Source organism: Rhinichthys klamathensis, unplaced genomic scaffold, assembly GCF_029890125.1.
Source record: "Rhinichthys klamathensis goyatoka isolate OS25496 unplaced genomic scaffold, OSU_Roscu_1.1 h1tg000504l_1, whole genome shotgun sequence".
NCBI classification, from domain to species: domain Eukaryota; kingdom Metazoa; phylum Chordata; class Actinopteri; order Cypriniformes; family Leuciscidae; genus Rhinichthys; species Rhinichthys klamathensis.
In genome coordinates, this window is record NW_026606985.1 from 570,001 (window position 1) to 592,500 (window position 22,500).

Below are 22,500 nucleotides of genomic sequence, written 5' to 3' on the forward strand. Positions count from 1 at the left end.
ACCTGCGCCTAGACACGACCACAACACATGATGTAGTCAGCCGGATCCGGCCCGTATCCAGATCAGATGGAGGACCTGCGCCTAGACACGACCACAACACATGATGTAGTCAGCCGGATCCGGGCCGTATCCAGATAAGATGGAGGACCTGCGCCTAGACACGACCACAACGCATGATGTAGTCAGCCGGATCCGGGCCGTATCCAGATCAGATGGAGGACCTGCGCCTAGACACGACCACAACACATGATGTAGTCAGCCGGATCAGGGCCGTATCCAGATAAGATGGAGGACCTGCGCCTAGACACGACCACAACGCATCCCTGAACATGCGGCACTGATCCAAAACAGACTCGTCTCCATACCGGCGTGACTCCGATCTTCAACCATACAACACACACACTCACTCATTCACTCACACACACTCACCGCAGGCTCTGCTGGTCCTCCAGAAGCGCAGTGCGCAGTGAAGCGCTCCGTCGAGCCACAGCAGGATCCAGCTGATGCAGAAGCCCATCAGGAGCCCGAGCACCAGATCCAGCTCCTGCTTGCTGACGCTGCTGCCGGCCGAGGAGCCGAGGGACACCGAGGCCTCGTACGGGATCACGTGCTCCACAAGATGCCTGCACGAGGAGGAGAGAACTCTACTAAAAACACACTCCTACACCGTAAAAAACCCTTCAGAGCTTGCAAACGGGTGTTTCTGCATAGAAGAACCATTATAGGTTCCCCAAAGAGGATCAACCTATAACCTATAACCTACAACCTATAGGATCAAACTTAATCATTAGGTTATTTCAATGGAAAACTTTTACTGTCAAGTTACTTTTCCCCTGTAAATTATAAGATGACGAATGTTTCACTTCCATCTAACAATATGTTACAGTAGAATTGTATGAAATGTCCCATTAGATTACAGCTTTTCACCGTATAGAGTAACTTACAGTTAAGCTACTAACAGGTCTTTATCGTAGGTCTTTTAGCGCTAAAACAGCAATCATTTTCTACAAAAATATGATCCAAGAACATGATCCATGTTCCTGAAAGTCTATTTTTAAAAATGTTTTAACATGTTTTTTGTTGGTTATGTGAACATTATGGTAACAAGTTGTAACATTTAAAAAACGTTAGATGAACTTCTAACTAAAATGTGTCAGTTAAAAACACTCCATGAATGATGTATAAATAACATTTTGAGAACATTATTAAAGACCAGATAACTTTGCACAAACGTTCTATTAACGTTACTGGAAGAACGTTTGTTCATAACTTTGAGAGAACATTCCTTGTTCTCTGGGTTGTTAATAAAACGCTTGTTTGTAAAAGTTAATCAACAATTAGCATCTTGCCTAGCGTAGAAACAACCCTATAGCCATCATGACTACCACGAAGGCGTCACTTTCCCTTAATTAGGGCGCCTTTACACGACAACAATGTACTAAAAACGGAAAAAGTTTTTCCTTAGCGTTTTTCTCGTACAGACGAAAACATTGTCAAAATGATCCTCGGTCACACGGATCCGTGAAACGACTAAAATCGCTGTATTCTGCTGTCAGGCCAGTAGATGGCGATGTCACACTGTAAAGAAACACTAGTGCCTATAAACTGAACACTAAACATGTGAATGACGTCACCGTTTACATAAATTCGTGTTTTTATAGTTTACACCGAGACGATAACGTTTTCAAAAACTCGCACTTTGAATCCTGTTTTTAAAAGTTTGCGTTTTCAGGACCCCAAAACCCCATTCTCGTGTAAATGAACGACCAAAAAGCAGAAAAAAACGTTTACCGTTTTTTTTTTTTTAAATGGTGTTGTGTAAACGCCCCTTAAATGAAAGTAACATCTGTATTGTTACAGAAAATTGATCCAAGCATGAAAGTGCGCTCACATTAGCGATAATCCAGTGAAATTTCAAGGGCAAAACGGGTTTATTAGTCAATAATAGCGTAACGATGTATGAAGCACTGCTCAATCGTAAAAGTATTTGTAAGCAGCTTTCGCGCGACTACATCAGAATTATCGTAAATACTAGTTTCCTTGTTAAAAAAACTGGAACATGAACACCCTCTCAAGTCAAAACTTTAATGCGATACGCTTGTAATCACGACTTCAGAAGTGGGAAGTAGGAAATTTCCTATAGCAGTGAAGGCAGCATAAATCACGTGACCTGACAACAGAGAAATCTGCGTGGGAAACTTTTCCCGCCAAACTCCCGAACGTTCGGATTCCAATTGGAATGAATGGATTTTCCCCGGGAAATTCCGCTGAGCGACTGTAAATGTGACTCGCCTCAACATAAATCGGAAAACTGATATTTAATATTTAAATAATAAGCTGTATTCCCCTCACTTGTATCTAGTTATGGGCCTCTCTAGTAAGCGAATAAAACTAAAGTGTTTCTTACCTGCCGCAGGTGCAGTGACACACGCGCTCGGGTCCGCGCATGCGCGGTAGGATGAAGTTGTGAAATCGGTCCAGCAGCGCGTTCATGTCGGACATACACACGATGGCCTGGAAAACACCAAAACTACTGCCATTTCCCAGCGCTTAGCGTTTAAAAATGCATTTCAACACGTTTCTCCACAGAAAACCATACAATTAGTAATAAAGTTGATCTGCAGTCACTGTGAGAGAGAGAGTTATGTAATATTCCTCAGCAGAATCTTCACACAGGTCTTCTTACCAGCACCAGAACCGCTCCAGCCACCATAAACATCATCTTCATCCACACACCGCAAACATCCTCTTCATCACAGTCCAAACATCGCGAACATCTTCATCACAGGACATAAACATCATCTTCATCGCACTCCGCAAACAACAACAACAACACAGATCGAGATATCATTGACCATCATCGTAGATCATTCCAGCAGCGAATCCTCCTCAGATTCACATCATCATCCTCTTCCTCTTCATCATCTTCCTCGCGTGTGTTCGCGACGCGTCATGAAGAGCATCAGATGTCTCACCTGCGGCGCGTCGGCCGCGCGATCGACGCCTCGGGCAGGAGAGCAGAATCGCGACGCGCTGATCGGATCTGTAAGTGATCTGGAGTTGGACTGTATCAGATCTCAGATCAGTCCATTAGCTTAATGAGGAACTCTTGCGTCACGCTCATCTGGAATATCAGAGCCTCGCGACGCCCAAGAGAATACCGTGGTAACACCATGTTTTACACCACATGGACATTACAGCTTTGTTTTTTAATGTATTACCATGGTATTCTGGACATTTAAGGCCCGTGTCAACAACAATAACGCACGATATAAGGCTCGTACCTGTGCCTTTTTGCCATCATACAATCATGTGGAAAATTAAACTCAGTTTTTAAAAGATATTTTTGTGTAGTCACGATAGGGTGATGTACAACATTAAAGCTCGGGTAAATAAATTGAACCATTTATTAAGCAAAATAAATGAAATGGAGGATAAAAAATGTCCACCCTGTTATATGGAAAATGAACAAGTTTCACATACTTATGATGGACATTTATGGGCTGTGTACATTATATTAGACAACTCGTGTAAAAGCATACCAGTTAATAAAATATCAGAAAATATTATGTACGAATTGTACTTACTTTCTCACTAACGCATATTTTTTCATTTTCAGATACAAATGCCTAAAATGTTGTTTTCTTTTTATTGATCTTCCAGAAAATTGTAATTGTCAGAAAAGTTTTTTGCTGGTTTTATGAAATTATTGTTAAAAAAAACCTAAATTGCTTAACAGGATAGACAAACTGATGACAGAATGGGAAAAATAATAACAATGGACAAGTGACATGAAGAATGGATGTATGATTTCCTATCACTCACATAACCAGTTAACATCATTCCTTTAGTTTGAACTGGTTTTAGATAAGAAACAATATGTAAAAGATTTGCCAAAGAACTTTGAATAGAAACATAAGTTCAGTCAGATATAACAGGGTGGGTCCTCTGATCTAGAATCAGCCACTGCGAAACACAAGAGAACGTGTGTAATCTGATGAACAACTGCATGGCCTTTAAACTGGAGTTTTCATCCAACTTTCCCCGTAACAGTGCGGACGTTAAAGAGCACATCAGATGTGAAAGATTACACTCACTTTCCCTCCGAAGAAGTGATGTCAGCTTTATGTGATGTCATGTAATTTCTCCAACTTTCGTTTAAAGGGAAAGTAGTCAAAAAGAAAAGGGTGAACCATAAATTGAGGGACAAACTAAAAACCTTGAGTATAATGGCTAAAATAAAAAGAATAATTGAACACATGAGAGTGAATCTTTACTGATATTTACAACCATGTAAAAAAACAAAAGAAAAACAAATCACCTCTTTATTAAGTGTTGTATAAAGAATTAAAGAATTATTATGCTCTTAGGGCTAATTAATACCCGGTGGCAACCACCAAAGATTGTCCGATCAGAACAATAAAGGATGTCCGTTTAGGAGGAGCCAGATGCACACACCACTCACAGACCACCCATTTCAAACATGAACATAATTTAATTAAGTGTGGTTCTAGAAAGAGAAACAACAATAAAGAAAGTATAAATATACACAATGATAAACATCAATATGCAAATGAATACAATACGTATTTCGTATGACATTAACACTGGAAATTTGTCTATTCAGCGATCGTACAATATGATTAGCTTACAGACACGTGTGCTACTGCATAGCCTATGTGATAATCACATCTTTAACGACAAATTTACGCACTCTCACAGTGTAAAAACACGGTATAATGATGCAAGATTAACTTACTCTTTGATGCACGCACACATGTGATTAGTCATTATTAAATCGCGGATGAACTGGTGTTATCATCGCGTCAGGTCCGCTCTGCGCTTATAATAACAATAGCGCTCGTACTTCCCACTAAATCGCGTCAGCATCAGGGTCCTAAGCACCGTCGGGTCCTTACAATAGACGAATGACTTACTGCCTGAATGAATAACAACAGGGAATAAACTATCACACATACAAAGAACTATATGAATTTAGCAACTGTAAACATATTAATGATTGTGAACATTAAATACTGGCCATCATTTTAGTACAGCCGCCCCCAAATGTGTTTGCAGATTTGAATCTCGGGCCAGTACTCCCATTCATTCAGGGAGTGGAGGGAGCTTAATCAGTCTAACAACAGGTCTGATGTAGGTTCTGTCTTTGACCTGAATTTCTGCGGCTCTTACTCTATTATCGGCTCCAGCAATGACAGCTTTCACAGTCCCGATAGGCCAGAGTGCTCTGGGGAATTGTGGATCAGCAATCATGACTACTGTCCCTACGATCAGGTTGTCTTTGTCTTGTTGCCATTTTTGGCGAGCCTGAAGTCCGGGCAGGTAGTTACGCAGGTAACAGCTCCAGAACTGGTCTGCCAGTACTTGGCTGTGTCTCCAGCGTTTGCGGCTGAGCAACTCCGATGCAGGGTAAATTACCTGAGGCAAGGCAGAGTCCAGCCGGCCCATTAAGAGTGAGTTAGGGGTTATTGGGTCCGGATCAGCTACATCCGAAGATACATATCCCAATGGCTTTGAATTTAAAATTCCCTCAATTTCAATTAAGACAGTCCTCAGCACTTCCTCTGTGACAGTTTGAGCACCAATGGTAGTGTACAATGCAGCTTTAACAGATCTGATCTCTCTTTCCCAGGATCCTCCGAAATGTGGGGAGTTCGGTGGATTGTACTGAAAGCTGATCTGTTGCTTTGCAAGTTCCTTTTGCAATTGAGGGTGAATATTGTTGAAGGCTTGTTTGAGCTCATGATCTCCACCTTTGAAATTTGTACCCTGATCAGAGCGCAACTCATGAGGTTTTCCCCTACGGGCGATGAATCGACGTAGAGACATGAGAAAAGAGTCTGTGTCAGCTTGAGAGAGAAGATCGATGTACACTGCCCTTGTGGTCAAACATTTATAAATAATACCCCAGCGTTTTTCATTCCGTCGCCCAATTTTGATGGTAAATGGGCCAAAACAGTCCATGCCTGTGGAGTAAAAGGCTGGCTGGAAGAGTCTTAAGCTGGAAGGGGGTAAGTCAGCCATTTTAGGGCTATTGGGCTTGCCACGCCACCTTTGACATTCAGCACAATGATGCTGGATTGATCGAACAGCTTGACGACCTCTCAAGATCCAGAAGCGTCTTCTGATTTCAGCAAAGACTCGTTCAGTACCAGGGTGATGGAGCTGTGCATCGTACTGCTGAATTAGTAACTTAGTCATTGGATGAACTGGGTCTAGTACAATTGGGTGGAGAATGTCAGGGCTCAGCAGGTGACACCTTCGGAGTCGTCCACCCACTCTAATCAGCTGCATGTCAGAATCAAATTCAGGAGCTAATGTCTTTAGACGACTGTTTGAGGAGATGAGTTTCCCTGCTTGAAGCTGAGCATATTCGTCAGGAAAACTCTCCATTTGAGACTTTTGGATGACTCTGAGCTCGGCTTCCTTATACGTGGCAGCATTAACACTGTCTGTAGGACAGGCCGCCCCGTGAAGGGATCTGGCTGTTGCATCAATAAGCTCTTGGAAGTTGTCATATTGAGATGCATTGACTGCATTCTGTTCATTTTGAGTTCTAAGAAGGTGGAAGGATATTGGTTTACGCAGTTCTTTTGAGGTGTCGGCTGGCTTTAGGTTGGGCAATTTGGGCCAAGACGACGGAGGCTTCTGAAGAAATTCTGGGCCATTCTTCCAGCGGGTAGGTGTGGCTAGCTGAGCCAGTGACAGGCCACGAGTAATGTCGTCAGCAGGGTTGTCTTGTGAATGCACATAGGACCATGATTGTGAATCAGTTAACTCTTGAATCTCTGCAACTCTGGTTCCTACAAACACTTTGAAGTGACATGAGTCTGATTGCAGCCAGTTAAGGACGGTCGTAGAATCGGTCCAGTATTTGAAACTGCTGATGTTTAGTGTGAGCTCCTTTTTCAGAACTGCTGCCAGTTGTGCTCCAGTTAGAGCAGCACATAGCTCAAGTCGAGGAATTGTTTGCTGCTTCTTTGGAGCTACTCGTGATCTAGCTGCCAAGAATGACACCTCTATTTGCCCTTTGTTATCTTCAGTACAGAGATAGGCTACAGCGCCGTACGCACGCTCGGAGGCGTCGCAGAATGTGTGCACACTTCTGGAGCTGGTCAAGGGATCTACCTTTGAAGTGTAGCATCTAGGCATTGTGACACTGGAAAGTTGCGGAAGCTCGTCTTCCCATGTGAGCCATGCATTTCTGAGGTCTGTGGGCAGTTCAGGGTCATCCCATTCTCTTTTTTTATCCCAGAGCCTCTGGACTATTATCTTAGCTCTAGTAGTAAATGGGGTGATGAATCCCAATGGATCATACTGACTAGAAAGGATGCTATATATGTATCGCATAGTGGGCTCAGTTTTTACGACATGGCCATGTTTATAACCAAGTGTGTCAGATCTGCACTGCCACCTAAGTCCCAATGTACGCTCCTGAGGGTCTGCCCTGTCTGAACTAAACCAAAGCTCATGGTTCTCTGACCTGATTTGCTGCGGTAGGTGTTGCAGGAGTTGGGGAGTGTTACTAGCCCATTGGCGCAGTTCAAATCCACCATCAGCCAGCAGATGTCGCATGTCATCCACTAATTTCCTAGCAGTCTCAAGAGAGGGGACACTTTGCAACCAATTGTCAACATAGAAACATTGCTCTATTGATGCTCGTACCTCACTGTCTGGATGGCTGTGATCGGCAACATGTTTCCGGAGAGCAAAGGTTGCACAGCATGGGCTGCACGTGGTGCCAAAGGGTAACACTGACCATTGGTAAACATCAGGTGGGATAGATGTGTTCAGGTCTCGCCACAGGAATCGCAAGAATGCTTGGTCTTCTGACAGGAGGCGCACCTGATGAAACATCCCCTTTATATCGCTGCTAATGGCTACTGCATACTCTCGGAAACGGAGAAGTACTCCCAGCAAGGTCGCACCCAGAGTTGGCCCAGGAAGGAGATATTCATTCAGGCTCAGGCCTTGGAATTTGAATGAACAATTGAATACAATCCTGTTCTTTCCGTTGTGGTGGACCATGTGGTGTGGAATGTACCACCCTTGAGTCTGTACAGCTGTGGATTGGGGAATTTTTTTCACATAGCCTGCTTCTAGCAGCTTGTTTATTTCAGACTTGTACACTTGGGATTTCTCAGAGCTCTTTGCCAGCTGATTTTCAGTCCTTCGCAACTGAGGCAGTACTGCTTCCTTTGGAGCAGTTAGAGGTGAAAGACTGGTTTTCCACAGGAGAGGGGTAGCGTATCTTTGCACACCTTCAACTTCAACCCTTGTTGTTTTCTCCTCCAGCATGCACATAGCTTCTGCATCACATTTTGACCTTATAACAAGCCGTTCATTTCGGTAGGGCAAGATGTCCATCTGCCACAACCTCTCAACTTGACTGAATAAATCATTAGGCGAAAGGCTTACTGATGTGAACAGGCACTGTTGTGTGTGGGGGATATGTTCGAGGAACTTTGATGGACCTTGGAGTGTCCATCCCAAACGAGTTTTCACAGCTGCTGGACCTCCTGGGGGTCCCAATCGAACTGGCTCAACAGGGGTGATCAGTTGTGGGTAATCTGACCCAATGAGCAGTAATGGCCTGGCATGGTCGCTTGACTGCAGAGGTAGGCCTCTGAGATGGTGATATCTCCTTTGGAGCGTTTCAATTGGGTAAGAATGAGGTGCTAGTCCAAGCTCCTCAGCTGTAAAGGCTCTTTTGATTGCAAAGTTGTGATCTGGTTGTGTGACAGGACTCACTGAGAATGATACTGTGGAGCCACGGATGATGCGGATATCTTGACGCACTGTACGAAGAGAGAGGTCTTCAGGCTTACCGTGAAGGTGGAGTTGCTGAGCTGCCTCATGGAGAAGTATAGTGCGCTCTGAACCATCGTCTAGCAATGCATATGTATCGAGTGAAAAGTCTCCATTGCGTATGATAACTCTGCACAATTTCAGTAACACTTTACTGCCAGTTGGTCGATCGACGTACAAAGTTTCTATTGTGGTGCTGGTAGACTTTGTGATCTCCGCATTTCCTTTGGTAGCAGTAGCACTCATTTCGCTATTAACCTCATGCAGAACTTCTAGATGTCTCCTTTGACACTTCTTGCATTTCGCCTTAAGAGTACACTGACCTGTTTGGTGATCGCGCCCACATTTCCAACATCTACAATTGGACCTGATCCAGGTCACAATCTGCTCTTTGGACAGCAGCTTGAAGTTTGAACACTGATTGAGATAGTGCTGAGTTGTATTACAAAAGGGGCAGTATTTCTTTGGTTTCTCTTGTGATCTCACCTCATGAACTGCATTTCTGTGAATCGATTCATCTTTGGCAACTGGCTTTTGCTCGCTTCCATGGAAGATGGCAGTAGACTTGTTAAATACTTTGGGTACTCTTTGCTGGTCTTTGCGGAAACTCTGCCTCTCTCTGCCTACGTCAACACTGAACTGGGTACCGTCCTCTTGCACCCTCATCTCATACTCCAACCATTCTGCAAACTCAAACAAAGTAGGGATAGGTGTCTTGAGTGGATTGACATACCTCTTAAAGTTTGCTCGGAGATCGTGAGGTAATTTAGCGAGGAGTCGGGTAACATGAGACCCACAAGTCAGTTCTGTATGTCCAGGACTTCCCAACTGATCCAGCATTCCAACCAGGGCCCGTACCTTTAGTGCGAAAAGCCTAAATGCTCTGGTATCACCACTTCTTATGCTGGGTCCATCCATCAGGACAGCAATGCGTTGAAGTGCAAGTTGATGGGGTTGTCCATAGAGTTCTGTTAGAGCCTGCATGGTATGACTGTAAGGGTACCTGCTGTTACTGTAAGAGTCAGCAATGAGCAATGCTTCCTCAAGCTTCAAGTGGTCCATCAATATCTGGAACTTAAAGCGCTCTGTAGCGTCGGCGGGCAGGAGATTGTCAAGAGCTACCTTCAACCTGGCGAACTCCCGTGGATCCTCTTTAGTGAAGTTAGGAATGGTAGGGGTTGGACCACGATAAGTGTTCTCTTGACTGTGTGGCAATGAGGGACGATAAGACACGAATGTTCTCTGTTGCCTGGAGGGGCTGTAATAGTGTTCGTCAGCACGCTCAGCCCTCTGGGCTGTTGATGCGCGTTCTGGCGATGGCGAAGACGGTCTGGATGGATTGGAACTCGCCTTCATCCTCTGCAGCTTGTGGATAATCTCATCTATTCTGTCCTGTTGACGTTCTGAGTGCAACTTATCCTCACTGTGTTTCACTGACTTATCTCTCTCATAACGTTGATCTCTTTGATCTCTTGTTGACGTTACTCTGGAGCGTGACAGTGAAGTAGAGACTCGTTCCTCCCTATTACATGTTGAATGTCTGGGCAAAAGAAATAGTTGAGATGGAGACACTGGTCTTGGAGAGTGAGCTGCGGAGTGCTCTCTGAGGTCATGTCTGAGTTTACGGTTCTCCTCTTCCAGATCCTTCAGCCGCATCTGCAGTACTTCAGCAGAGAAGTGTGGATTTCCCTCGTCCAGATCCTTCAGCCGCATCTGCAGTACTTCAGGAGAGAAGTGTGGATTTCCCTCGTTGGCAGAAACATGATCAATGTCAGTAACAAGTGTGTTGCGAGGTTGTAATGGACCTCCTGTAGCCCCTATTAGCTGTTCTCCTTCGTTGGAGTGGTCTGGGGGTGTGTGCGATGATCGGTGCTCTGGCACATAATTCACCTCATAGTCGTCGAGGTACTTTGGCATTTGCGTTCGGCGACGGGAGCGAACTGTAGCATCACTATTCTCCTCACTATGTATGGACATTATGTTAATTCAGAAGTTGCCCAATCCGGCTCGAAGGACCATATAAAGAATTAAAGAATTAATTATGCGGCTCGAAGGACCATATAAAGAATTAAAGAATTATTATGCTCTTAGGGCTAATTAATACCCGGTGGCAACCACCAAAGATTGTCCGATCAGAACAATAAAGGATGTCCGTTTAGGAGGAGCCAGATGCACACACCACTCACAGACCACCCATTTCAAACATGAACATAATTTAATTAAGTGTGGTTCTAGAAAGAGAAACAACAATAAAGAAAGTATAAATATACACAATGATAAACATCAATATGCAAATGAATACAATACGTATTTCGTATGACATTAACACTGGAAATTTGTCTATTCAGCGATCGTACAATATGATTAGCTTACAGACACGTGTGCTACTGCATAGCCTATGTGATAATCACATCTTTAACGACAAATTTACGCACTCTCACAGTGTAAAAACACGGTATAATGATGCAAGATTAACTTACTCTTTGATGCACGCACACATGTGATTAGTCATTATTAAATCGCGGATGAACTGGTGTTATCATCGCGTCAGGTCCGCTCTGCGCTTATAATAACAATAGCGCTCGTACTTCCCACTAAATCGCGTCAGCATCAGGGTCCTAAGCACCGTCGGGTCCTTACAATAGACGAATGACTTACTGCCTGAATGAATAACAACAGGGAATAAACTATCACACATACAAAGAACTATATGAATTTAGCAACTGTAAACATATTAATGATTGTGAACATTAAATACTGGCCATCATTTTAGTACATGTTGTATTATCATGGAAATGCTTGGGAACAGAGGAGATGTGGTGGATCAAAATACTCATTTTTGAAAACTTCAACATGCTAAGAACTGAAATGTTGTTTATGGCTAAGACATGTTTAACACTGATATCGCTTTCCTGGAGACACAAACTCTGAGATTCATCAACGCTTTATTCATTCATTCATAGCGCAATATTTACAAGAATCATTTCAGGCACTCTGGGCTGCTTCAGGTACGATTACACAATCATCCTTTCATTTACAAAATTAAAGAAAAAAACAAACAAAATATACTCAATATAGGTATCAAATCCCATGTTTAAATAACGAGGAAAGAAATTCATGAGAAACTCAAAGTATATCACGTCCCGTCGGCCAGAGTTATTAAACGTTACATCCTCTAAATAAACATCTTTAAACGTGATCCGATGCGGTGTCCGTTCCAGCGCAGGCACACACTCCCGGCTGGCGCATGTGTGTGCTGCTCTCGGTCAGGACTGAGGTGTGTGTTGGCGGTAAACAGACGAGCGAGGCCGATCTCCGCGAGCGGTCAGTAGAAGCAGACGGTGTGCAGGAACGGCCGGTGGCTCTTGTCCTCGAACTCCTGCAGAAGCTCGTCGATCTCGTTCTCCATGTCGTCGGTGTGCTGGATCTGACACAGGAGACACGGGGTTATTCGACATTAGCATACAAGCTGAACGCACCAACATTAGCATACGAGCTGAACGCACCAACATTAGCATACGAGCTGAACGCATGTGTGCGATCTCAGTGTTCACACCAGCGGACGATAACTATAACGATAACTATATTAGTGTTCACACTAGCGGACGATAACTATAGCGATAACTATATTAGCGTTCACACCAGCGGATAAGTATAACGATAACTATATTAATGTTCACACCAGTGGACGATAACTATAACGATAACTATATTAGTGTTCACACCAGCGGACGATAACTATAACGATAACTATATTAGTGTTCACACCAGTGGACGATAACTATAGCGATAACTATATTAGTGTTCACACCAGCGGACGATAACTATAACGATAACTATATTAGTGTTCACACCAGCGGACGATAACTATAGCGATAACTATATTAGTGTTCATACCAGCGGACGATAACTATAGCGATAACTATATTAGTGTTTACACCAGCGGACGATAACTATAACGATAACTATATAAGTGTTCACACCAGCGGACGATAACTATAACGATAACTATATTAGTGTTCACACTAGTGGACGATAACTATAGCGATTATATTAGTGTTCACACCAGCGGACGATAACTATAACGATAACTATATTAGTGTTCACACCAGCGGACGATAACTATAGCGATAACTATATTAGTGTTCACACCAGCGGACGATAACTATAACGATAACTATATTAGTGTTCACACCAGCGGACGATAACTGTAACGATAACTATATTAGTGTCCACACCAGCGGACCATAACTATAACGATAACTATATTAGTGTTCACACCAGCGGACGATAACTGTAACGATAACTATATTAGTGTTCACACCAGCGGACCATAACTGTAACGATAACTATATTAGTGTTCACACCAGCGGACCATAACTATAACGATAACTATATTAGTGTTCACACCAGCGGACGATAACTGTAACGATAACTATATTAGTGTTCACACCAGCGGACGATAACTATAACGATAACTATATTAGTGTTCACACCAGCGGACGATAACTGTAACGATAACTATATCAGCGTCCACACTGAGGGATATCACCGTTTATTATAAGCGCTGCAGTTTTGTCGTCTGCCGCTCTAACCGCTCGAGCTCTTTAAAGCAGGATGGACTCTGATTGGCTGTCAATGTTTTTATTGTTCATCAGCTTAAAAAAAAACGTTCTGAAGATGATTGCAACGATATTGCTTCTGTGCTGTTATGGTCACAGCGGTGTTGTGAACGGTTATATTGAGGATGGTTGTGCGAGCTCAGGTTACGGCCTGGACGCTACTCACACACTGGCAGAGCTCACAGATGAGGAAGGCTCCCAGCGTGGCCTCCTCGTGGTTGTCCTGGATGTCCACGTTGATGACGTGCACCGGCTGGAAGGTCTCCTGCTCGCGCGAGTTCAGGTCTGAAAGAGACGAGGGGTTATTGTGCGGCTCGAGCCGGTGCGTATCTCAACAGCAGACGTGCTCCTCACCCTCCAGCACCTGGTCGTACACGCGCTCCTCACAGGTGATCACCAGGTCAAACTGGTCTTTGCAGCTCTGGAAGCGTTCGGGGCGCGACTTAATGCGCTTGTTGCGGTCTAACATGTGTAAGATGCCATTCTGTGTGTATCTGAGGAGGATCAGCGGTCAAGGAAGACACAACAGAGACACAAACACTCTCACATCACATCAAACTGCTCACAAAGGGTTAAAACAGTGGACACTTGCTCACTAGCGCCATCTGCTGGTCAACCTGTGCAATCCCTTCTGTGCCACTGTACAAACACTTACATATTATTCTTAACAAATTCATTTCAAAACGGGAGGAATCAACTTAATTTTATTGTGTGAATAAAACAATGTGAGGGACAGAATGTAGATAAGCATTCATAACTGGTGTTCAAACAGAAATGATATCAGGAAAACTAAATAAATAAGTCGTCATTCATGTAAACGCTCAAAAAAAAAGAAAAAGGTTATGTTTGCACTGCTACTCTTCCTGAAGTCTAGAGAATCCACTATAAAAGTAAACTGATAGTTATTCAGTTAGTTAGCTAGTTATTTTATACCTCATTTTTTTAGTGCAAATCCAGTTTCAGGAAAATTCTTATTTCTGCAAATATGGTTTATCAAAAAAAATAAAAAAGCAAATCTTGAGCTTGTTCGGCCATTTTATCCGACTTCACGTGAATCCTGTGGTTCAGTTTTAATCTGTTCTTAAACACGTCGCCGGGATCATCGAACAGCTTCCAGTGACACGCCAGAGGAATAAATCTGTGTGTGCTTTCATGTGAAGCCAATGAACCACCAGCTCATCACTGTGAATGATGAGTAGAGCGCCAGTAATGACCCCAGAGGACGTGCACTGTACTACACGTGTGAGGTGAACTCGCGCCATCTCTGGCAATGAATTGGGAGGCATTTTCCTGTGTGCAATACAAATAGGTGGATTTAAAGGTACAGTTCACCCAAATATCATCATCCATGTCCTTCTGTGGAACATTAAATCACGGTATTCTGAAGAACGCCAATGGGGTCCAATGTGTGGTTCCCAACATTCCTCAAAGTCTCTCCTTTAGTGTTCTCCAGAAGGAAGGGTGTCGCCGAGACGTTGCGACGCGAGTAAAGGAAGACCCTTAAAGGGTTAATTCACCCAGACATGTCAGTTCTGTCAATCACTCGTGTCGTTTTAAACCCGTGAGACTTTCTTAGGAACACAAATTAAAGATCTTTTTGATGAAATTGAAGAGCTTTCTGTCCCTCCATTGAAAGCTAAGGAAGCTCTAGAGATAGACCTCGTGAGACGGACTCCAGTGGTTTAGCCTCGGTTCATGAAGCGGCGCGTGTGCAAACACTTTATTTACAAAATATAACTCAAACACACGTTCACGCATCATCTGCTGGCGTCAACAACACACGGGTCATGATGCTCTCGTGAACGAGCGGCAGATTCATTTTTAGTAAAAATAAAATAAAAAGTGGTATATTGTTTTTTTGCGCAAACTGGGGTGAAATCACTGAGTCACATGGTAGACTGAACGCCATGAGGGATTAATGACAGAACTGACATGTCTGGGTGAATTAACCCTTTAAGAGTGTTGCTTTACTCGCGTCGCTCCACGTCTCGCGACTCACTTCTTCTGGAGAACACTAAAGGAGATGCTTTGAGGAATGTTGGGAACCTTGGACCCCATTGGCGTTCTTCAGAATACCGTATTAAAGGGATAGTTCGGCCAAAAATGATATTTAACCCATGCATTACTCACCCTCAAGCCGTTCGAGATGCATATGTCAATCTTGTTTCAGACGAACACATTTTCAGTTATTTTAGAAAATGTCTTAGACCCTTCAGTGGATATAATGTGAAGCAATGGGGTCCACCTCCTTCAAGTCCCAAAATGTGCATATATACTTCACAAAAGTAATCCATCCGGCTCCAGGGGGATAAACGAAGGCCTTCTGAGGGTAATCCGTGCGGTTTTGTCGTAAAAATATACATATTTAAAACTTTCTAAATGAAAATATTTGACTTCCGGCAACGATCGACGCGCGTTCACGGGTAATGGAAGTCGGCGTACGAGGAAGGACGTAGCGTAGGAACCGTCGTGAAGTCAGATATTTTCATTTATAAAGTTTTAAATATGTATATTTTTACGACAAAACCGCACGGATTACCCTCAGAAGGCCTTCGTTTATCCCCCTGGAGCCGGATGGATTACTTTTGTGAAGGATGTATGCACATTTTGGGACTTGAAGGAGGTGGACCCCATTGCTTCACATTATATCCACTAAAGGGTCTAAGACATTTTCTAAAATAACTGAAAATGTGTTCGTCTGAAACAAGATTGACATATGCATCTCGAACGGCTTGAGGGCGAGTAATGCATGGGTTAAATATCATTTTTGGCCGAACTATCCCTTTAATGTTCCACAGACGGACAGACGCAGAGCTGTGGAGCGAGTGAATGATGAACTGTACCTGTAATGTCCCTTCAAGAGTCACGGGTTCGGTTCCCAGGGACTGATCAAAGGCACGTCACTGGATAAGTGTGAGGATTATATTTCACATGGAGTTCAGGAGAGAAGTCACTTATCAGTTAAAACAGGACAGAGGTTCTTGCGCTTTAACCCATGCATTATATTGGAGTTCCTAAGATAAAGGGCCGTTCAATAATCATAACTATACTGGCGCCCACAGTGGACTCTTTTAACCCTGAGTCATGTTAAGCTGGGTCAATGTTGCGATGATGGATCTTCCTGTCAGGTGTGTGTCAGGTGTGTGTGCTAGGGATACAGTTCCTTGTCTTTACGGACCAGGTCGCTGTACATCTGCTCATAAGTGGTTTTGAAGTCATAAATGTTGGGTTTGTCCGGAGCGGGTCCCGGGAGTTTCACGTGGGTTCCTGTGCCGAAGGAGCGCACATCGAACCCTCGCTTGCTGTAGGAATAACAGAGAGACAGTGAGAAACCACAGGAGAGCAGAACAGCACACACACACACACACACACACACACACGTGAGAACACCTGTTCAAACGGAGGAGACTTACCTCACCTGGATAAACCTAGCGTCAACTAGCCTAGATCGTGTCGCTAATTCGTCTTTGGTCTAATTTGAATAGGAAATCTACCCTTAAGTAACTGACTTAAAAAAAATTATGACCAGTCTTGAATAAATTTAGATGACTAGGTTTTGTTTTTTTAATTAGTCTTAAGCCGTTTACAACCAGCCCCTGAATATAGCACTACTCACCTGAGATTTATCTAATTTTATCTGGCTAACAAAAAGCTAGCATTGATTTAGGACATGTACTGTGTTATTATTATTTGAAATACCACAAATTACCATGGTATATAAATGTGGAAATGGATCAGTAGTACCATGGTATTACAATCTGATGTACCACCAGGGTACTGCGTTTTTGTGAGGGAACCATTATTACAAATATAAAAATTAAGTCTTATATAATTTAGTTGGTCTGACTACTTTATTATAGAACGTTATGTTTTAACGTTTTTTTTTAATTGTACTCTTTTAGACGATCTTCATCTGCTTCCGTGTTGCTCGACGCGTTTCTTTCTGTAAAAAAAAAAAAAAAAAAAAAAAAACTAGCGTAAATGTGAAATATGTTTATGTAATGATCCTCTCGAGCCCCCTCGGTTCGTTTCTCGCGATCTGACTGGCCCGGTTCGATTCCGATCCGCTTTTGGACCGTGTGAAAATACAAAATGACAAAATAATGAAGAAACCGGCTCAAGTTCGGCTGGGTTCGGCTGGTTTTTTCTCGTTGTTACCTCAGGATGTTGTGCGCTTCCATGCTGCGGTTCTGGTTGCTGGAGCACACGACCGCGACACGCAACGGGTGGGCCGGCATCGCGATCTAAAGCCCGGTGAGAGTATAACGGGTTTGAGGGGAACGCTTCGGAACGAGAGCTCGGTTCGACAGCTCTACTCGGGTCCACTGAGGGGAAGAAAATGGCGGAGGAGCTGCGCAGCTGTCAGGCATGCGTCACAATAGGGGGAGGGGAAGTGGGCGGAGCCTCACGAAAGCCAATAGAGACAGGGCGCATTTAGGCCACGCCCATTGGAGGGGGGGGGGGGGGGGGGGGGACCAATCCAAACGTCTCCATTGACTCTGTATTGTGTGAAGCTGCCTCCTATAACAATAAACAAAACAATGTCTAAAAGCTGCTTTGTGACAAGGTGTCCAGCAAACAAGTTAAACAACCCAGATATAAGTTTTTATAGCGTTTAAGGATACAAAGTGGAAAAAACTCCCACGTCACTTCATTAAAATGGGGTTAAATCTCTGGGGTCATGGATTTCTGAGGCTTGAAAGCATAGACTGTGAACGACATGAGGGCAAGTAATTAATGACAGAATTTACATTTTTGGATGAATTAACCCTTCAAGGGTCAAAACTGAATACAGCAGTGAGACAGAGCTCAACGTGTCATGTTACTGAGAACTAACTCGGCGACAGGATAGGCTAGTTTACAGAAATATAAAAAACTGACATTTGGATATTATTTGACTTACCAGTGACTATGTTTACTGCACACGTAGTGTATTTTTAGTGCATACTGAGTGTCAGGATCCCACAGTTTACCGTTCCAGCCGGTCTCCACTTTTGTGTCCTTAAACGCTCGTTTTTTGGGATCGACAGCTTATGAAAACTTATTTCTGTTTTTTTTTTAGCTTGTTTGCTGTACACCTAGTCATAGCAGCTTTTAGACATTGTTTTGTTTTTTTGTTATAAGTCAGAAATGACAAGGATGCAGTTTCGCAATGCAAAGTCAATGGAGACGGTTGGATTGTTTTCCCGGTGGGCGTGGCTTCAGATTATGACGCGTCGCTCTGTCTCTATCAAAATGAGATGACGAATATCTCGCGGACACGAAAACGCTCCTTTCAGGTCTTTTTTCCCCAAAAACAAAAATAGTATTTTATTTTTTATTTTTATTAAATACTTGAAGAAATGAAGAAAGAAAAAAAACATTAACAACAATTATCGTCATTGTCATAACATAACGCAATACTCCAGGCCAAGTCCTTAAACACAGCCAGCGTTTTTAGTTTTTAGAGAACTCAATAGAATCAAAATACATTTTCATTTCAAGTGTACATTTTTAAAAAGGAGGATTGCATTTAGAAAATTTACATTTGTGAATGTGACATTTAGCTAACAGAAAAATAAGGTTTATAAAATAAATATCACTTTTATTTTCACATTCATGAAAACCAAAATTTACATTTCTATATATAAATTTAAAGTTAGGATTCACACAACATTTGATAAATCATAGACGTCACACCAGAATCTCACTGTGAGAGAGCTGTTCCAAAACTAACATGGTTTAAGGTTTCTCTAAACAGAAATTTCTTCATTTTTCAAAACTTCCTTTTGCAAGTGGATAATGACAGTGTAATTTGTGTATATCAGTTTGTTTATTTTGGGAAATTAAAAAAAACAATAAAACTGTTTATTAAATTCACCCCTCATTTATTGACACAAAAGTTTTGTATTACAGAGAGAAAGCACAGTATTGAAACGGCTGTTCAGCCAGTCCTTGTTTCGTGAACATTACAAACTCACATCACTAACTCAGAATTAAAGAGTTGTGTAAAGTTAAGGCATACTGTAAATTATTATTGGGAACATTAGAGTACAAAACTACAGCTTTTCTTCCACTACAGTCAATCACTTAAACTTCATTATTACCGCACACAAAGCCATCATATGCAGTTACCCACTTATTGACTTGCATTTCTAAAACAAATATTGATAGCTATCCGTCTAAATATCAGTGAGTGCACAGTTTTTTGGTAAACGCGATTATTAAACGAGACTATAGATGAAAACACACATAAACACAGGAAAAAAGCTTGTCGTATAGTGTGGCTATGTTCGGAACAGCATTATTTCTAACCCAAAATGCACTGCGTTTGACTTCACCGCACAATTTGAGTTGTGAACTTTAACATTTCTTTCTCAACTCATTATTTGATTGAACTGGCAAATTTTTAAATTACACTAAAACATGCAAAATAACGTTTGGTGAAGGTTACGTACATGTTGAAGTACAACGTTCTTAGTTTTTTTTTTATGTTGATGTTGTTGTTTTTACTTGATGAACATTCTCATAGCGCTGAGAGAAAACGTTCCGATAATGATATTTTAGGAACATCGTTATGATATTTGTACTTGATGAACGTTCTCATAACGTTGAGAGAAAACATCCTTAGAATGACATTTTTGGAACATCGTTATGATATTTTTGATATTTGCTTAATGTTAACGAATTTTACAAGTAAACGTTATTATACTTACATTATCGTAACCTTTTAACACATTAGAAACGTTGCAGATCACTGTTCCCACAACCTTTTTTTGGACATAAATTTATTAGCTGGGTGGACGGTGTACTATTGCGTACTATTTAAGAATAAACGTACACAGTTAGCGGTGTATACCGCACATTACTCAGTCAATAGTAGGTAAGTCCTCCATTCCGAACACAGCCTGTGTGTAAGTAGAGCTCTGTGGAACTGCGTCTCTTTCTACATGAATTCTGCACTTCGTTTCCGATCCTGAGCTGTAAGGTGTGTGTTTGCGCGACGACGATAACGATGTTTCTCTTCACAGGTGTGTGTGCAGGTGCGATCTGTGCGAGTGCTGCGCCGTGAGCGTGTGCTGTGCCGTCGGGTTCATGATATTTTCGGTGATGTACGCCACCAGCAGGCAAATGATGACCAGCATCACACAGATGGCTCCGCCCACTGTTGTCATGGCGATAACGATGTCCTGCATCCCGCTGGGCTCGAGGCTGAACTCCACGCAGGCTTCGGCCCGGTCGAGGGCGTAGGGCCGCACGCAGAGGCGATACGGCACGTTAGCGTGCAGCTCGGTGAGTAAATAATCGCGGCAGCTGCTGCCTAAATGCACGCCGGCGCATTCGAACTGCGTGTAGCTGCCGTTCCACCAGCAACTGAGCCGGAAGCCGCCCGCAGGCCCGTGAGCGGGGCTAGCCTGAGCCGTCCACTGAACGAACACACTTCCGTTGGACAGGATATTCGCCGTTAGCTGCCGGTCAGGTGAGCTCACCTGTCGACAGGTAGCGCCGGTGCACCGGAAGTCCGGTCGCGTATACCGGAAACACAAACGCCCCGGGTCACCTTCCTCAAGAATGCGGTATGCACACAGCGGCCCCACTTCACCCAAAACACGCCACCATCTTACAGTAGTGCTGTTGTCCTGTAGCTTTGGTATCCGCTTGGAGTCTTTATTGGTGTCATTATTACTGTATTGGGCATCACGGATGCTGCTGGTCCGGTTCGGTAAAGCTCTGCTTAGAAGCAGCAGAACCGGGAAGGAGTAGCGGAGGAACACTGATCCCTGATGGCCTGCCATGTCTGATTTATATCGCTTATTTATTCACAATCGATGGACAGATGCGGAGAATACCGGAGACGTGCGGTCGCCATCACACCGGTGCGCGCGCCTGAAAAAAAAAAAACAACACAGAATTAACCGCCAAACACTGACTCGTGCGTCGCTAAAAAACAAACAAAACACTAACGGCTGAATCTCTGAATACAAGACAAACAAAACAACATCGACTAACATTATTATTAAGCAGACTGATAAGGATTTGTTGTAAATAAAGATGGAGATTTAAAGATTACCTCAGAGAAAACCTTCCGCTGCAGCCGCCGGACGAGAGCGCGCATGTGTCTGTGCTCGCGCGGTTAATCACTGTGGTAATTAGCATACTTCCTCTTTCGTTCATTCTCACTTTATCTGTCAGAAACCAGACGATTTCTTTGTCTCGATATCTATTAATCACTCAGTGAATTTATATCTTTTCTCCCCCACAACATCATCAGAAAAATATAATCAATATTATTACACTGGAATATCATATTCAGTATTATATACATCTATATGGTTTGCTGTTTTTTCCCTCTGTTTTTGTTGTTTTTTGTTTTCTCCCCTTTATGTGTAGGCTTCTTTTGTGTATGTCATTGGTCTATGCTTGTTAATAATAAAAAATCATCAACGATTCTAAAAAAATACGTATACTTTTAGAAATATGCTCTATATTAATCATTATAATAAATTAAATTAACCAACGCGTTAGGAAATATCTACTGATTTTTTTTTAAAGAATGTTTAATGAATCTGCAGTGCACTAATGTTGTTTTTATACATGAAGGGTTATTTCAGGTTTTTAAGCACAAAGATGTTGGAGTAGAAGAAGCAAATAAACAACTGATGGTTTGATTTGTTGTGTGTTCCATGAATTTTGCATTTCATTGTTCTACTGAAAATACGTGAAAATATGATAGCAGGTTTCAACAGGCGGGCCATCACGTGTTCATAAAAAATAAATAAACCCACCCTAACACGTGACTGGTTGTTGTGATTAATTATAAGAAAGATTCTGTACTTCTGTGTGAGAAAACCTCACGAGCACAGTTTGTGTATTTAATGATAGTTTATAGTTTTTCTCCTTATTCTCTGTATCTGACGCCATCTAGTGTTCATCAGCAGTAAAACTTGTCAAAATGTTGAATCATCACCATACATAAAGAGCATAATTAAGCATATGGAAGCTTGTTTTCGCCATGGAATGATTTAAAAGATAATTGCAACTTTTTATCTCACAACAACTCTGACTTTTT

The 22,500-nt window shown here is 42.6% G+C and overlaps 3 protein-coding genes across 4 annotated transcripts in view; all 3 read right to left on the bottom strand.

Moving 5' to 3' along the window:
- Nucleotides 1–3,212, bottom strand: part of tmem240b (transmembrane protein 240b) — a 5,788-nt gene extending 2,576 nt beyond the window's left edge. The window contains exons 1-3 of one of the 2 annotated variants that reach the window (XM_056237930.1): nt 2,687–3,212; nt 2,408–2,514; nt 430–623 (exon numbers count right to left, since the gene is read on the bottom strand). In XM_056237930.1, coding sequence (XP_056093905.1) covers nt 430–623; nt 2,408–2,514; nt 2,687–2,728 — 343 coding nt within the window. In that variant the 5' untranslated portion in view covers nt 2,729–3,212. Of the gene's footprint in view, nt 1–429; nt 624–2,407; nt 2,515–2,599 lie in introns of both variants that reach the window. The other variant, XM_056237931.1, reaches the window with a different exon arrangement.
- Nucleotides 3,213–11,757: 8,545 nt separating this feature from the next.
- Nucleotides 11,758–17,806, bottom strand: ssu72 (SSU72 homolog, RNA polymerase II CTD phosphatase). The gene is made up of 5 exons (XM_056237945.1): nt 17,610–17,806; nt 16,610–16,753; nt 13,806–13,945; nt 13,618–13,736; nt 11,758–12,256 (listed from the first exon to the last, which is right to left on the bottom strand). Exons 1-5 carry the CDS (start codon nt 17,687–17,689, stop codon nt 12,155–12,157), a joined length of 585 nt encoding a protein of 194 aa, XP_056093920.1. The 5' UTR covers nt 17,690–17,806; the 3' UTR covers nt 11,758–12,154.
- A 2,353-nt stretch (nt 17,807–20,159) lies between these two features.
- fndc10 (fibronectin type III domain containing 10) lies at nt 20,160–21,580 on the bottom strand. Its single transcript, XM_056237932.1, has 2 exons — nt 21,502–21,580; nt 20,160–21,317 (listed from the first exon to the last, which is right to left on the bottom strand). The coding sequence occupies exon 2, from the start codon at nt 21,224–21,226 to the stop codon at nt 20,456–20,458; it is 771 nt and encodes a 256-aa protein (XP_056093907.1). The 5' UTR covers nt 21,227–21,317; nt 21,502–21,580; the 3' UTR covers nt 20,160–20,455.
- Between the last annotated feature and the right edge of the window lie 920 nt (nt 21,581–22,500).

Bases quoted from the DNA above. Each gene is read 5' to 3' on its own strand.
- ssu72 (XM_056237945.1), bottom strand. From the start codon at position 17,689: ATGCCGGCCCACCCGTTGCGTGTCGCGGTCGTGTGCTCCAGCAACCAG. The intron at 16,754-17,609 runs GTAACAACGAGA...TTATTCCTACAG, and splicing joins GAAGCGCACAACATCCTGAG to CAAGCGAGGGTTCGATGTGC. The intron at 13,946-16,609 runs GTATCCCTAGCA...GATCCTCCTCAG, and splicing joins GTCCGTAAAGACAAGGAACT to ATACACACAGAATGGCATCT.
- fndc10 (XM_056237932.1), bottom strand. From the start codon at position 21,226: ATGGCAGGCCATCAGGGATCAGTGTTCCTCCGCTACTCCTTCCCGGTT.